Genomic DNA, 15,139 nt, shown 5'->3' on the forward strand with positions numbered 1-15,139 from the left:
TCAAAACCTTTATGGAAGCCACATGGCAGTAAAAAGAAAAAAAAAAATAGAAAAAAAAAAAGAGAAAGTGGATTGAGCATCAAACACATCATAAGCCCAGCCAGCAGCTTAGAGGAGCTAATATGATACAGGGATTTGAAGTATGCAAACAGAAAATCAGGTTTGCATGCAGGACGCTCCGATTCAACTGCAGTTTTTAAGCTCAACATAAGAATCTCTACTAAATCTGTTTCCCGGCTGTGTAGGACAACATAACATGATGATAAGTTTTTAATTCCTTATTGTATCTCTGAACATATCCACTTTTTCAGTGTCTTTGGTAGATCATACGAAACAAATATATTTATCCACTAGCAAAAGCAGTCCTGTGCTTCCATATTCTACAAATTTGGGTTGTATTTATTCCAAACAAGAGATAAGTAAATGGTTCTGGATACAGATGGAAACAACTCCTTTACTGTATCGTTTCAGGAGAATCAAATGTCAATCGCAGGGTCATCCAAATAAATTGCTCACAAATTTCTGTGCTATCACAACATTATATATTTTCATCCAGTTACACAATCAAGTAGTTACACAGGGCTTGGCCTTAGGAACTCATTGCATTCACACACCCAGTAAAGTACACAAAAGTTGCATGTGCAGAGAGCTTTCAGATTTGAACACACACTTCAGGAATTCTGCACTGTCTTTCCTAAAAACATGCTGATTTGTTATCCTTTTCATTCAAACGCCTTTCACCGATAGCATTTTAATTTTAGTGATTTTTAAGTAAACGTATTAGAATATTTTAAGACAAAAAGATAATAATGTGCGTTCGTATTAATGCTGTTTTAAAACATCATTTGGTTATCAGCAAGGAGAAAGCCATATTTTTCACAGGGAGTTGCCTACCTTGACCTCCTCAGGGCTTCTTCATCTGGATCTTGCACTGCAGGCAAAAAAACGTTTCAGTTAAAAAAAGAAAGAAAGGAATTGGCTTTATGATGGAATTATAAGTTCTTTAGAAATGTATCAAAAGCCTATCTCAAGGTCCATTCATGCTGACTTTGCAGCCGTAGATTTTGTAAGAACAGCACGAAGAGGAGCAGTTCCCTAGAGCTGGGAAGAAGGATGTTAGTAGGAAAGTAGCAATTACAACTACTTCCTCGTTCATTTATGAGCAATGTCTTGCAGCTGTAGGCAATGATTCTACAGAGAGGGCCTGCTGTTTCGTAGGAACGCATGAGAGGCAGCAGCAGATTCCTATCCCCTGATGTGGGAAAGGTCCCTGAACTCTCTTCTCTCTAGATCAGAAACAAGCTCTGCGGTTGGTACCCGGTGGTTAGAGAAACATTTCCATAGGCAACAAAGTTCAAGCTCCCGTGGCATTCATAGCCGATCTAGGTTTAGATAACAGGGCTGACTGATAGAGAGCCATAGGTTCAATACAAATGGTGATCCACAATTTTTTTTGACCTCGGGAAGTCACTTCTATAAAAGACTGTTACAAGAAATGTAAGTTGTTTATCTTTTTTTCTAATGAATGGACAGCTTTGCTAGGCTGCTGGAAAATGAAAGATTACATTGCAGAGATGTGATTTGTAAGTAAGAACCATGGGGTCCCCAATGCTCTTTTACTGTACAGTCTGTTATACTTTTATGGTGAGAGCCCTGGCAGATCAAGGAATTTTCATCGTAAAGCATAAGGTGAGATTGAACGCTGTGGTGTCCTAGGTTACATCCAGGGTTCTCAGACATGAGTCTTCCTTGGGTATCGGTTGCTAATACTGGGCTAAGAAAATAAGGACATGAATCTAAGATCAAGACGAAGGGGATGTTTTCTTATTTGACTTACTGTACTCGGTTCCAGTCATCTGGGCAAGGATGCGGAAAGACCTAGACTGCAGATTGGCAGAGCGGCGACTCCAGTCTTCGGTTTCATCTTCAGGCTTGTTCTGAGTTTTAAGCACAGCCTGGTACACCGGAGAGGCACTGTCTACGTGAGGATCTTTAAGAGGCAGGGTGCTGCAATTCAGAAAGTGAAACGCTGTGAAACAGCACGTGGTAGCTTTCACCCTCTCTCTGGTCTTAGAGCTTCTCATCCAGAGTAACAGCAATCCAAAACACGGCTTTGAAAATATCACTTTTTTGAAAAAATACATGGAGCAATTTTATGTGAATTAAGAATTTTATGGCTCATTCTGCCTTTGAAATGGCCTGTTATCATTCAGATCTGCATATGTGTGAAATTGCTTGGAAATATCTGTTCATGGCTCCTCAGCCAATGCAGCCACAAGCTTAGGGTGGTTAGAGTAATGCGTGGTGATAAAGGAGATTATGCCAGGCAAAACCATTTATTTCTCTGAGAATTCTTGTCCCATATTATTTCTTACAAAAATGACTTCACGTTGATACTGTTTTAGGTTATGTCTTATTACAGTGTGGGGCAAGTGTATTTTAAGGTTGCGATTAGAAACAAAAAACATATTTCATTGTAAAAATAATGTGATGGGCCTTTATAGTTTTTTTCTAGAGATGATTATTCTTTGCCACACTCTGAATTAAATTTCCAGCTGCCATAACTCCGGGTTCATTGTCTACTAAACATGTGAAGCATAAGAAGTCTAGACTTGCACTCAAGACTTGCATACATATTTTGTATCTGGAATCTTTAACAGCAGAACGTATCTGAGAGTCTTACGGCATCTCTAATCATCTTGCAAAGTGATATATCCAGGAAGAAACTTCCACTGTTGCACACCTGAAGCCAAAGCTACAAAGCTCTGTAGCACAAGTGAGGTAACCTCTCTTTGATTTATGATGCAAGCTAGAAACAGACTTAGTAACTTAATAGCTTTTTTTTTTTTTTTTCCTGCGAAAATAACTTCTGCGTAGCCTACAGTTAAAATTAAATATTAACAGAGCTGCAGAAATATACACTGAGGGGATGATGTGTGCTTGGAGTAACTTGGCTCCATGACTTCTCTAAATACGAGGTCTATTTTTGAAGCAAGTGATTTATTGTAACAGCTTTAACATGCTATTCCATATAAAGCTTTGCAGGCAGCATGCTCAACTTCATGAAAATTGAGAAATGGCTCTGTTAAAAGTTAGGGGCCATTTGGTCCAACTAAGTCACTGCCATAAAGTTCTGGGAGATGTCACCTGCTATAAAAGTTGCTTCCTTGGTTCGGGCCCAAAGTTAGCCTTCCCTAAGATACCGCTGTGCAGAGAAAATCTACAGAGAAGTTGGGTTTGTGATTTGAAAGCCCGCGAGGAATCATGAAAAAGCCAAGAAGCATGTCTGATGTCCTACCTACAGCAATAACATACACTGTAATAAAAATATTACCAGGTAGTGCCTTAAATATCCCTATTTTCCAGCTGACAGACTCCTCTTCTTCGGCAACGCATAATATATGCTGTTTTAATGGATTTGCAGCTAACAACAGCATGGGATGTCTGCTTCAAGTAGGATGTGTGCTTATATATGTTACGGACCCAAAAGCACCCCATCTCTTTAAGAATTTTTTTTTTATTAGAAGAGTATTTATATTCCTCCTAACTCCCAGTATATGCAAACTTCTCACTTTCTTGAGGACCCAGCAGGGTACAAAACCCAGCTATTTTTCTTTTATATGTTTCAGTACAATCACCTGTGTGATGGAGCATAGCTTAGAAAAAAAATCTGGCTCTTCAGTTTAAGCTCTGCCACATAAAAGTTACGTAAAAAAGTCTCTCAGCGTGGAAGATACCCTGTAGGAGGAAGCAGCATTTTCCAGCTCCTTTTTTAGCTCGTTTCCTAGACCACTATCTTTGCAATATCGAAACGCTAGCAGGTATGGCAGGCATAATGTGGACTTGGTTATTTTGGGAAGGGTGTGCCATCAGTGGCTTCCACTAGTGTTGCTCCTACGTGCACCACGGGTCAAATCGGTGCCGCCTTCTTCAGATGGAAGATGGGCGAGAGAGCAGTAGTCTTCCTCCTGCGGCCCTTCACCCAGAGCAGAAGGGCTTGCTGCGGCAGGGGCGTGAGCGAGGTCTGCCTTCTGCTGCCTTCAGGCAGAAACAGCCTTTCTACGGAACAGAGAGGCTCTGCAATACCAAAAGTCAGTCAGCAACCCCCTTGTGACCATTCACTTCTCACTCTTGGCTACTGCTGACAAGTTCTGCCACTGTAAAGGGTCCAGTAAGATTTCCCCCAAAGGTGACCCCATTTTCAAGTTCCCAGAGGCGCTTCAGGCCTACGCCTTGGTACTGACTAAGCACGCGGTACCTTGCCCTGTAGTACTGCCGTGGGTGGCTGCCTGGTCCTGGCCAACAGTTACCTTTACATCCCCAGACTTACTTTTTAATCCTGCTGAAGCTTAAAAAACTGCTGTATGTGACAGCAGATTTCACAGCTGCAGACTGTCGTAGACTGGATAATAAACCACTGAACAGACAGTACTGCTGATTTCAACCACGGACTACTGTGGCAACAGCGGTGTGCAAGTCACAGTTCAATTTCCTTTGTTTAAATCCTCTGGCTGAAACGCTTTGTTCTTATGACCAATATACAAAAAAGCAGCTTAGAAGCGTATGCATAGATATGCCATTAGCTCAAAGGTAGTTAAAAAAACATTAGAGGCTGGACCACAAATTTCACAGTAGCATGTGTGGCATTAATATGACGTATTAATATCCTTATGGTAGATGATTAAGGCAGGAAATGGAGCTTGGTGAATTAACCTTCCCTAGCAGAGTGAAACACGCTCATATGAATTGAACTAAATTAATGCAATACATTGGGATATTTCCAACTCTGTCTTTAATGCAACAGGCCTTTTTCTTTTTTTAAAATCATAATTATATTGTAGATGAGTAACTAGGACGTATGAGCCACTCAGCATGGAAGTGTAAAATAGAGTGCATCGCTGATTATGAGCATCTCATAAACCTAAATGTGACAGCTGATTCTTACAGACAGCCTAAAGATGCACATAACCATGTTAATACCTCTGTTATACCTCTTCTTAATTTAATTTTTTTCCATCTGGGTGTGTATGTGCAGAAATATCATGCGTCTTTAAGCATATTACTTTAAATTGATGTTGCTGAAAAAAAATTCTTCCCAAATGGGTTAGAGCTTTTGAAGGTTTTTTATATTATCGCCTAAGGTATTTTAGTAGGATTCTATAAAAAATTGTCCCCCCTTTTCACATCATCATACAAGTCAGCCATTATTAACACTAAAACAAGCTTTAAAGACAGCAAAACCTCTTTGAATAAGTAGCAATGTGATTTTTTTTCTTGGAGTTCATTATAAAGTATGGTTTACCATGTGAATCGCTCCCTGGAGTCGTTATTCAGATTTAATTTAAGTAGATAATAAGTAAAAACTTAGGAACACTGCAGTGTTCTACCCCTGATGTAGACATACAACAAAATATTGTGACTTTGGATAGTAGACTGATTCCAACTATTAAAAAAAAGCTCTACGAGGTAAAAAAAAACCAAAAACAACCCAACAAACAAACAGTGCATGCGGACTGGTAAATTATCGAGCCAAGCGGGCTCATTGTAGAGGGTATACTAGACTTCAGTTTGTACAGTCACATTATTGATTCTGCTACTAGCACCATTAGATCCTAATCCTGATATAGTTGTTGGATTTATGTCTACGTACACGACTTGTGAATTTGGCTAAAACTGCATAATGGAATTTAGAAGAGGTCTGACAGAAATGTACTTGAAATGTACTGACCACATGGTTTTACTGCAATCAACTCTTGGTTCTTGGTATATCAAAATCAATTAAAACAAAGCAACATAGAGTGAGAAGAGATATAAAGTCAGGGCATTCAAATTTTTCTACCTTTAAGTTCCAGCATGAAGTCTGAATAACTGCAGTATAAATAAGTTATAGGCTTCCCTTGGTGTTTTCCATGGTGATCCAGTATGTGGGGGTTACGTTGCAAGTGACATGAGCCTGATTCTGATCTCACTGACAAATGGATTCTTATCTTAAGCCTGTCTAGTCTCCATCACTGATAAAAGAAAGAAGCAGTGCTTCCAGCTACTGTTTGCCAAAAAGAACAGAAACCCTTTAGATCTGCGGTCTGAGTACGCTTACCGTCTTACGTACACCTTGTGGCTTCAGGGCTTATCGCTAACATGAAATGAAAAGCCCAAAGAAGAGTGATTCAGAGCCGAGACCAAATTTTAGGCAGAGACTTGAGACAAAATGAATCAGTACACAATTTGGTCTGCTTTTATATGACAAACTTCTCATACAAATATTTCTGCATTAAGCATAATCTTATCTCAGACTTGACCAACTAAGCAAACTAAAGACCATCCTCCGTTTCCACTGCAAATTAAAGTTCAGAATATCACAGAGGTCAAAGCAACCCCTTAAGGAAATGAGTTACAGGTTTAATTGAATTAGTATCAGTCAATGGGTAGGCCACTGTTTTATCAGCACAAACCTTGCCTTTACATCTAGATTAAAAATGCCGTGTTAATTGTTATAAAACAATCTACTGAGAAAATTGTTTCGTCGCTAAGTGTTACGAGTTTAAAAAAAGAAGTACAAACCAGGCTATAGCTCACAGCACAGTAGATTTATAGATCCCCCTGCAACTGGCTGCACATAGGAACAGAAACATTAGCTTCTTCTGGGGCAGGGTGAGTGTTAGGCTTAGGAGTCACATCCCAAAATGAAGGAAAAGCTTAAATGGCAGTTTATATAGTCGATCTTGCAGAAAAAAACTTTTTTGCAACATTACAGGAGAGAACATAGTCATGGAGTTGTCTGCAAAGAATAATGTTCCACTAGAATTGTTTGATACGAAAGTATTAATGGAAATAATCATCTCATTTCAAACACATCCATGCGATAGGTGGATTCCACGTACAAAATGAGAAAAAAAGTTAGAACAGCGGTTTTGCTAGTGGTATTTAACACAGCTGTTGCTGCTACTGGTGCAACGACTCAACAGTCCATGAAAATCTATTTTTTATTTTTTATCTATGTATCCATTCATTCGGCTCTTTTCAAAATATATGTATATACTAATATAATTCATTACCACTTTATGGTTTATGATTCAAGCCTCTCTAATTATTCAGATTCTTTACTTCACAATTCTACATGTTAAGACAAATCCCTAACCCCCCTGGGAAGTGTGCTGATCTTCCAGTTCTAGTTGCACCCTTTGGACTTCTCTCACCCTGTCTGGGATTTTTAGAAAGGGCATTTTCCTCTCCCCACAACACTCTGTTTTGATCTCTTCCACAGGCAGGAAAAGATGACGATGTTCTCCAGCCCAGCAGAGCCGCTCCTGTGACTGGAACTGCATTTGAGAGATTCTTGTAGTGTGCCCTTTATAAAATGAAAAGGATCCATGTGCTCAGCAGTGAAACTTTATAATCATCTGATCATTTAAATAGGTAAAATTTTTAAACATTACTATTTGCATTATATAATGTTACAGCATTTAGTAGAAAATGCCAATATATCACTAAAAGTCTGATATAATCCATGCCTATGAAAGATGTGAACCATTATAAAGACCACAGATAGAATGAACTTCTTTCATTGTACCTTGCTAACTGGAAATGGGAGGCTGCTTACACCTGTGGAGATTCACTGAGTCATGGTCAAAACCCCCTAAAGGCATTGTTTGGGATCCGTCGTTAGGGAGAGTTGTGATGCACAACAGAATCATATCGGTACAAAAACTTAGCAGGGAAAAAAAGGAATAAAAAAAAAGCAAAAAGGCCAGTAAAAGGGAGCACAAGCAAATACATAAACCACCTACATTTTGAATAAGCCTGCAGCTAACATATTGAAAAGAAACTATGTTCAAGTGTGTTGCTATACCTGTATTTTGGTGTCGCATGAAAAGAAGGTAAGTTTTATTTTGGGTAGAAAGATACCCAATAAGACAGAAACCTGGCTACATTCATTGCACATGTAATTTCAGTTAAGTCATAACAATTATGGATAAGTTTATCAGATAAGATTACCAGAAACATGCATTGGAAAAGCAGAATTATTAAAGATCAATGGATTTTGCCATAGTCCAAAGGATATGTGTAAGACACATGTACAGTATGTAAACTGGGGATAGGGATAATACAACACAACACTCCATTCTGAAGAACAAAACAGTAGCCAGTACTAAATAAATACTTTGCATTCTTCACGTATCAATAAAAATTCTGCCCCCCCTTTCGTGTTCTTTCTGAGTTCTGCGTATAATACAGTGGTTATTGCAAAGCACAGTCACCGTAAATGAAAAGCCATCCAATGTCATACAGAGAGCACTAGATATATTTTCGTGCGGTTTACCAGTTCTAGGAAGAATACCAAAAAAGAAATGCTACATTTTCTAACTATCCATCCTTTTAACTTCAAAACGATGAAGTGCTTTTGAACACTATCTAGGGTTGATTTGTATTTTTCACATGTAAGATACTCCAGAAAAAAGAGTCCAGGAAGAGTTGCCATGTCATGCACGTCGGGACTGTTAGATGTATCATGCAGAGAAAGAGCATGCCACACAAGGAAATAATCTTACCTAGCAAATTCTCCACCCTGGGCTTGTGCCTGGCCTGCAATTGCATCCATGATAGCATCTTGGGAATACATGCTGATCGGGGTGTTATACTGGGCGTGAATTATAGTAGCCTTGCCGCCTAGGCCTTTCACCTCAATGGGTTTGTGTGTAGACAGGGCAGAGTCCTTCAGGACATTGGGGTTGAAACGCTCCGTGAACTCCGTGCTGGGTTACGCAAGAGTGAGGTTCGACAGGGAAGGGGGGGAAGAAAGGAGAAAGGCGTGACAGTTAAGTGAGAGAAAAAGCACCAACAGAGGAGCATGCATGTCTGTTCATGGCATCTCACCACAATTATTTAGAAGGTTCCAGTGCTTTCTGTCTGGATTATTAATCATAGTGAAATTTAGCACTTGCACCTTTTAATCTTCAAAGCTTTCCTCACAAAGACTAAATTAATCTTCCCCAAATCTCTGTACAGCCAGCCATAAGTGGTGCTATAGCATGATAAATGCTTGGTCTCAGATCAAAATATCCTACATTGCAACCAATGGCACAACTGCAGTTGGAAGAGTAGCTGCCATATTTTCCAGTGGCTCCGTTTATGAGGAAGGATTTTTATTTTAGAAACTGAGCCATGAGCAAGTTAACTGAAGCTCCCATTGCAACAGAACAAGTCAGTTTAATGTCAGACTTCAGCTAAAGAGCACCTGGCTTCCTTGTAGCGCCTAGGTGTACATTGCTCTAGTCCTAGCGTTGGGACTGAGCATTGCCCGGAGTTTCAGTGAGCAAGCTAAACCTCAGCTGTCAGTCACTGAAGTAGCTGCTCTTCTCTAACCTACGGGAGATCAGCTGAATCTCTAGCCTGCTGTTCCTGTCCTGCCAGCAGCAGGAGGATGCCAGCAGTACAGATTCCATACGCTCACCAAACTGGGCAAAACTGAGAATTCTGGCCTTTGGGAAATAACGGATATTTCACAAAGGTTTCACTTTGAACTGAGCCCAAAAGCTGGAAAGGGATATAACTCCCCACCAAAAGAAATTCTGAAAAATGTAATCCCGTTTGATTGGAACAATTTGCCTTTTCAGTTTAAAACCATTACACCATAAATTTATCAACGAATATTAAGTTTTTCCCTGAATTTCTTTCATGTGGCTGAACAACAGCTTCTCTGGTTGGCAAGGGAACAATAGTGTGCCTGTCTGCCGTGGGTTAGCCCCAGAGGGTGAGTGTTAGAACCGAACCCTCAACTCGGCGTGGAGGAAAAAGGAAAATCAACTAAAGCTGGCAGCCATCTAACTTAATCTTCCAGAGATTATCAAAGGTGATGTGCCACCTCTGAACCCAGCCAGGGGATTCCACTGCGTTTTCAGCCTTTTTTTGGTGGGATGCCCTGACTGAAGACGGACAGTAAGAGAGAGACAGTCACACGTCATTCAAAATACTTGATAGAACATTAACAGCCACATGCTCAAGGAACAGAGACATAAATATGCGCATGCTGTATTACAGCCGCAGCCTTACACACACATCAACGTTTTCAGGGAGGGAACCGGGAAGCTGCATTGTGCATTCAAAAAGTGCAAATCATCTTTTTACAAGACATTTTCCGTTTAAAATCTCTCTCCATTAACTTTTCATCAACTCTGACAATACTATTATTAACTGGCATCATCTGTTGAAGGGTGATGGGCAGAGACGTGCAGGTTGCTATACTCCTGACTTTTCAGCATGCACATGCCTTACTTTAACAATGGTATCTCTTTTCTTTGTAATACCCTGAACGATCACACGATAATTATGAACACACAGGTCTTCGAGATCTTGAATTTAGTGTTCTCTTTCCCCCACAGTTAAAAGTATTGAAGAGATTCTAAACCCAAGATCTGAGAAGACTCTGTGAATGAAAAGACGGAGGTTAAATACGCCACTTTAAAAGAATAAAGTTTAAAGCAATTGGTTTCCAGAATCAATTACAAAAATAAAAGCTAGTAATCTTAGAAGAGCCTAAACTTCCTTAACGGTAGCAGCAGCAGTGATTTAGGCTTTCACTTGTGGTATTTAAACAGTTTCAGTGACTTCTTCCAAGAGGTTTTAGTCACATTACACATACCGAGGCAAAACTTTCACTGAAGTTAACAGGATCCCCATAAAAATAAGAGAAAAGGGTACAGATTTTCAACTGCAGAGTTTTCTTTATAACTCTGGCAGTAAACAGAAGATATTAGTGCTTGTAAGGGGTGCTGTGCTCTAGGACAAAGTGGCAGAGGTAGGACCCTAGAGACAGCTGGAGCACCTCTGCAAAATGAATGGGATTTCTCTACCAAGCTGGAAAAGGATCAGGAAACATAAATCTCAAAGCAAACAAGATTAAAAGCATCCCTATAATGTGACTTCTGCTTTCTAAGACAATTGTAACACAATAATTATCAACGTAAATTGGCTAGCGTTTCATCACTCCAAAGGAGTTACATCATTTACATGAAATCACACCCACACCTCATTAAAATCAACAGAGAACGCCAGATCAGTGTAAATGATATGCCTTCAATATTATTTCAACTTCATGCATTCTACTGCTTCCAACCTTCTCTTGTCAGTTTAAATTTGACATTTAACTAATATAATTATTTATTTTACGCTGATTTTAACCCAGTCCCTCCAGCAATTTCTGGACAACACTCAGGTCAGAGACAGAAAGTGGGAATTTAGAGACAATCCTCTGCCCTTAGAAAACTGAAGATCAAAGCTGAGGACTCTGGAATTTTCCTCAATAAAGCAGATCAATCATGTTTTCAAATCAATAGTTTCTTCTTGTTTGGGCAATATGCTTACTTCGGTAAATTACTTTTTAGATCTTTTCCGTATCAGTATCTCATACCAACCTAAATTTGAATTTTAGTGGAGTGGGACTTTGGAAATTAATTTAGTGTTGAGGCTAAAAATACATCACTAATAATACACTAAAAAAGGCTCAGATTAGGCTCCCCAAATCCTGAAGGCATGAAGATTACTTAAAGAGTTAGGAGGAATGAAACCCAGCCTATAGAGATGAAAACATCTGAAAGCATTTACGAGAACTGAGCAAGCTCAGATGCTAACTCCATTTGCAGCATTAGAACATCACCAAGAAATGCCGAACATGTGGCGTGCTTAGAAGGGAGCACCACTGGACACCAGCGGCAGCCTGTGACGCTTGTCATACCAGTAAGATTTTTTAAAAAATATTTCCACTTGCAAGCAGACACAGCAGGAACACAAGGGATCATGCTGCCCCAGAAAACAAATCTTCACACATACAGCGTAACACGAATACTTGGCACTATATGGAAGTGATACTAACTTGGCAGCGGTGTTGGTTATGACCTAAAAGAAGAGAAAGAGAACAAACAACATCAAAACCAACCAAACAGAAAAAGTCAATAGTTTTTAGAGTGCAAAGGGCAAAAGGTATTTACAAAAGCTTACTAAAGCTTTTTTCAGACCATCTACAAATAAGAACAAAAAGTAAACGTATGCCTGAAAACCCCAACATGATTAAGAAAGGAAAAACTGTAGGGATTATAATTGATCCACTAGGACTTAGTACGGTACCATGGCATTTTGGCTGACCCTTGAACATGACTTTATTGCTGTGCATCCCTAAAAGTACTATTGTCAAACTGTATGGGGGGGGGTGGTGGTGGAGGGAAGAAAGAAGCATTTGCAGAGTATATTCTCATCTGAAAATAGCAAATGAGTGGTAGAGATTATATTCTTCCCTCAGATACTAAATATTCAGGGATGAAGTCTGTTCTCCTCAGGCTGCCCTCAGAGTTGGTATTGCAAGATTGATTTTTTGGTCTTTTACATGCTGGCGAATATCCAAAGAATATATTGGTAGATGTTTTAAATCTAAAACTAAGGAAAATGCCTTTGTATTTAACAAACTATTGGCCTAAATCTGACTGTACCTACATTATGCCAACAGCGGTGTAAGCCAATTAATTTCAGAATAGTCATTCCTAATTTATTCCATGTGAAATGAAGCAAGTCTGTGCATTATGTGGTTTTTTTTGGATATCCATATCAGGATATTTTATTCCATCTGGTATGTACACAGTATGAAAAAACATATGTTCATGCTACATCCTGCTTCGCTGCATAAACAAGAAGTGATGGTGACTTGCACAGTAATTCCAAAGAAACACAATACAAAACTCAACGTAGGCCTTATGCGGGCCAAAGCTGGGAGCGATGGACAGATAGTGTGCTCAGACTGTAATATTATATTATTTGCTAATAACTCTCTCTGTTGGTTGCACGAATAGCATTAATGGGCTATGACGTTTATTTTAACTTACTTTTTTCAAAGCTTAGAATACCCATATTTTGCTCTTATATTCTTGGGTGAAGAGTAATTCATCGTATTTTGCGCAAAATAAAAAGGAAGGGAGTCCAGGATCAGTTAATAACATTTCTTCTTATTGAGCTGCACAGAATGTTGTTGCCAGAACTGGGCACTGAACCCTCCTACTTGCTGCTGTAACATTTCTGGATCTGGGATTGATACAAAATACGGGACAGCAATGTTATGCTGTTAGAGTGACATTCAAAGTGGATTTGTCTCCTGCTTTTGCCTTGCAGAACCTTTGATATTACTGCTTCTTTTTACATACAGTCCTTTCGCACTGGCTCATTCAGCTGCCTTTTTCATGATCAAAAACTTCTAATGAGCCAAAGCTGCAGTAAAGGCTTTGCACTTCTGCATTTCCATGGAAAAGCAATCACAGATCACCTTCTGCAGTTACTGTTCTTCAGACTCTTGGATTCGAGAATATTCTTCTAACTTTATAAACCCTACATTAAGCCAAATATATCAGTCTGTTACAGGAACCGGTAGAGATATATTAGGAACAAGCTGCAGCCTGTAAGCACATCAGTGATCCTATATCCTTTTTAGGTACGTGCAGGACAGCTGGGCACTCATTTACAATGAAACGTAGTGTAATAGTATCATTTTCTGAAATGGACTCTGATGCCTGCTTTAATCTTCTAATCCAGGCCTCTGCCTTACATGTAATATTTTAAAGGCAGAACTACTGTCCCTAAAATGCACCTTAATTAGAGAAATCGCTTGTTTGCATATAAAAATATGTTCAAAGATAAAAATCATTATGTGCACGCACTAAAGGCAGCTCAACAGCCACATGTCTCAGTAAAGATTTTTAGATGTGAAAAGGCTACTATAGCTCCCTTCAAAAAGAGTAAAGCTTTACTTCTCCTTATGTTTAGTATGTGATGAGGAAATTCTCTCCGGTTCAGAGCCACACATTGTTTTAGCTTGACTCTAAATATGGACGCGTATGAAACACCCAACTTGCTGCTCCCAGAGGTCACGCAGTAAGAAGCTAGTAACCCAAGCCACCTGGCACGTACGTGTGGGACAGGTATTTACTGCCCTTGACCTACAATGTGAAAAATAACTTACGCTGGAATGAAAGACAGCCACATGTTACAAGCTATGACTCACTCTTCCTATTTATTAATACTCCCCCTTCCAGAGCTTTCAGCACATCAAGTTCCACACTCTTAACAGGCCATCTCTATTTTTCACCCTGGGCCAGGGTGATAAAGCTTTAATGTAAAAGTCTATCAGAGAAACCAATGTTTTGTTATTCTTCACAGATCAAGGAAATAATCTCAAAATGAATTTTAGCTTTCTGATAGGATTTTCCAAAGGGTTTAAGCTAAACCTCTAACAGCAATTCACACAATTAAGTTTAAATGATTTGGTGAAAAGGACACCAAATTGAAATACGAAATATACCTTAAGATCAACCTCCAAACCTGAATTTTCTCATAGCTTTTACTATACTGCTAAATGCATGTTCATAAATGTGTAATAAATTCACAGTTTCGGAGCACCGTAACTTCACAATTTTCACGCAGCATCTCGTGTTGTACTATATGATAAGAATGCCCACAAAGTCCGGAGCTGATTTTGCAGAGCTCACAGTGCTTTCCTTGTGCACTCTTTCACATATATCCGCAATGAGATGGAGACTATCATGGATGATACCAAGTCCCAAGGAAGTTACAGGTTCCATGTTACTCTCCACAGAGTAGCAGGAAAGACGTCTCTCACTTCATGGATAACACTCAAGCGGGAGTGGGAATGACAAGATTATTGAACTCTGAATTTTCTCTGCATGTAAACAGAAATGTACAATTCTCTAAGTCTCAGAGGAATTACCTGAAAAGGCACATGTACTTAGTAGCTCTGGGCTCTTTCATCTTTTCAGATTGTTCCTAGGCTCCAGGATAAAGGCTGAATTTTTTAACAGAACATTAGATGATTTCTCATAGATTTTCTTATTTGTTCATCAATGCTACAGATATTACAGGTAGATAGTCAGCAATTTCCTAAAATTTCGTTCAAACTAAAAAAGAATAAATCCTAGATGGTTCTTCTAAGGTAGAACCTTGCTTTGTAATTCAGTGCACTTCCACAGGCGTGCAGTAATGTGTACATATAAAGGAGACATAAAACATGGAAAAGCAGCAGAGTGAAGACAGTGAAGTGTTTTCTGCAGGTACACCTTTTTTGCACCCCAACAATCACTGTCATATT

General features: G+C 39.3%; 1 protein-coding gene across 3 annotated transcripts in view; it reads right to left on the reverse strand.

The window, feature by feature from the left end:
- Window positions 1-15,139, reverse strand: part of LDB3 (LIM domain binding 3) — a gene marked incomplete at its 5' end in the record, with an annotated part of 121,997 nt that overhangs the window by 47,299 nt on the left and 59,559 nt on the right. For all 3 annotated transcript variants that reach the window (XM_082310592.1, XM_082310591.1, XM_082310593.1), the window contains 4 exons: window positions 895-931; window positions 1,838-2,007; window positions 8,550-8,753; window positions 11,870-11,892. In XM_082310592.1, coding sequence (XP_082166718.1) covers window positions 895-931; window positions 1,838-2,007; window positions 8,550-8,753; window positions 11,870-11,892 — 434 coding nt within the window. The remainder of the gene's footprint in view (window positions 1-894; window positions 932-1,837; window positions 2,008-8,549; window positions 8,754-11,869; window positions 11,893-15,139) is intronic.

The sequence above is a fragment of the Platalea leucorodia genome (assembly GCF_965183815.1).
Source record: "Platalea leucorodia genome assembly, chromosome: 4".
NCBI lineage: Eukaryota > Metazoa > Chordata > Aves > Pelecaniformes > Threskiornithidae > Platalea > Platalea leucorodia.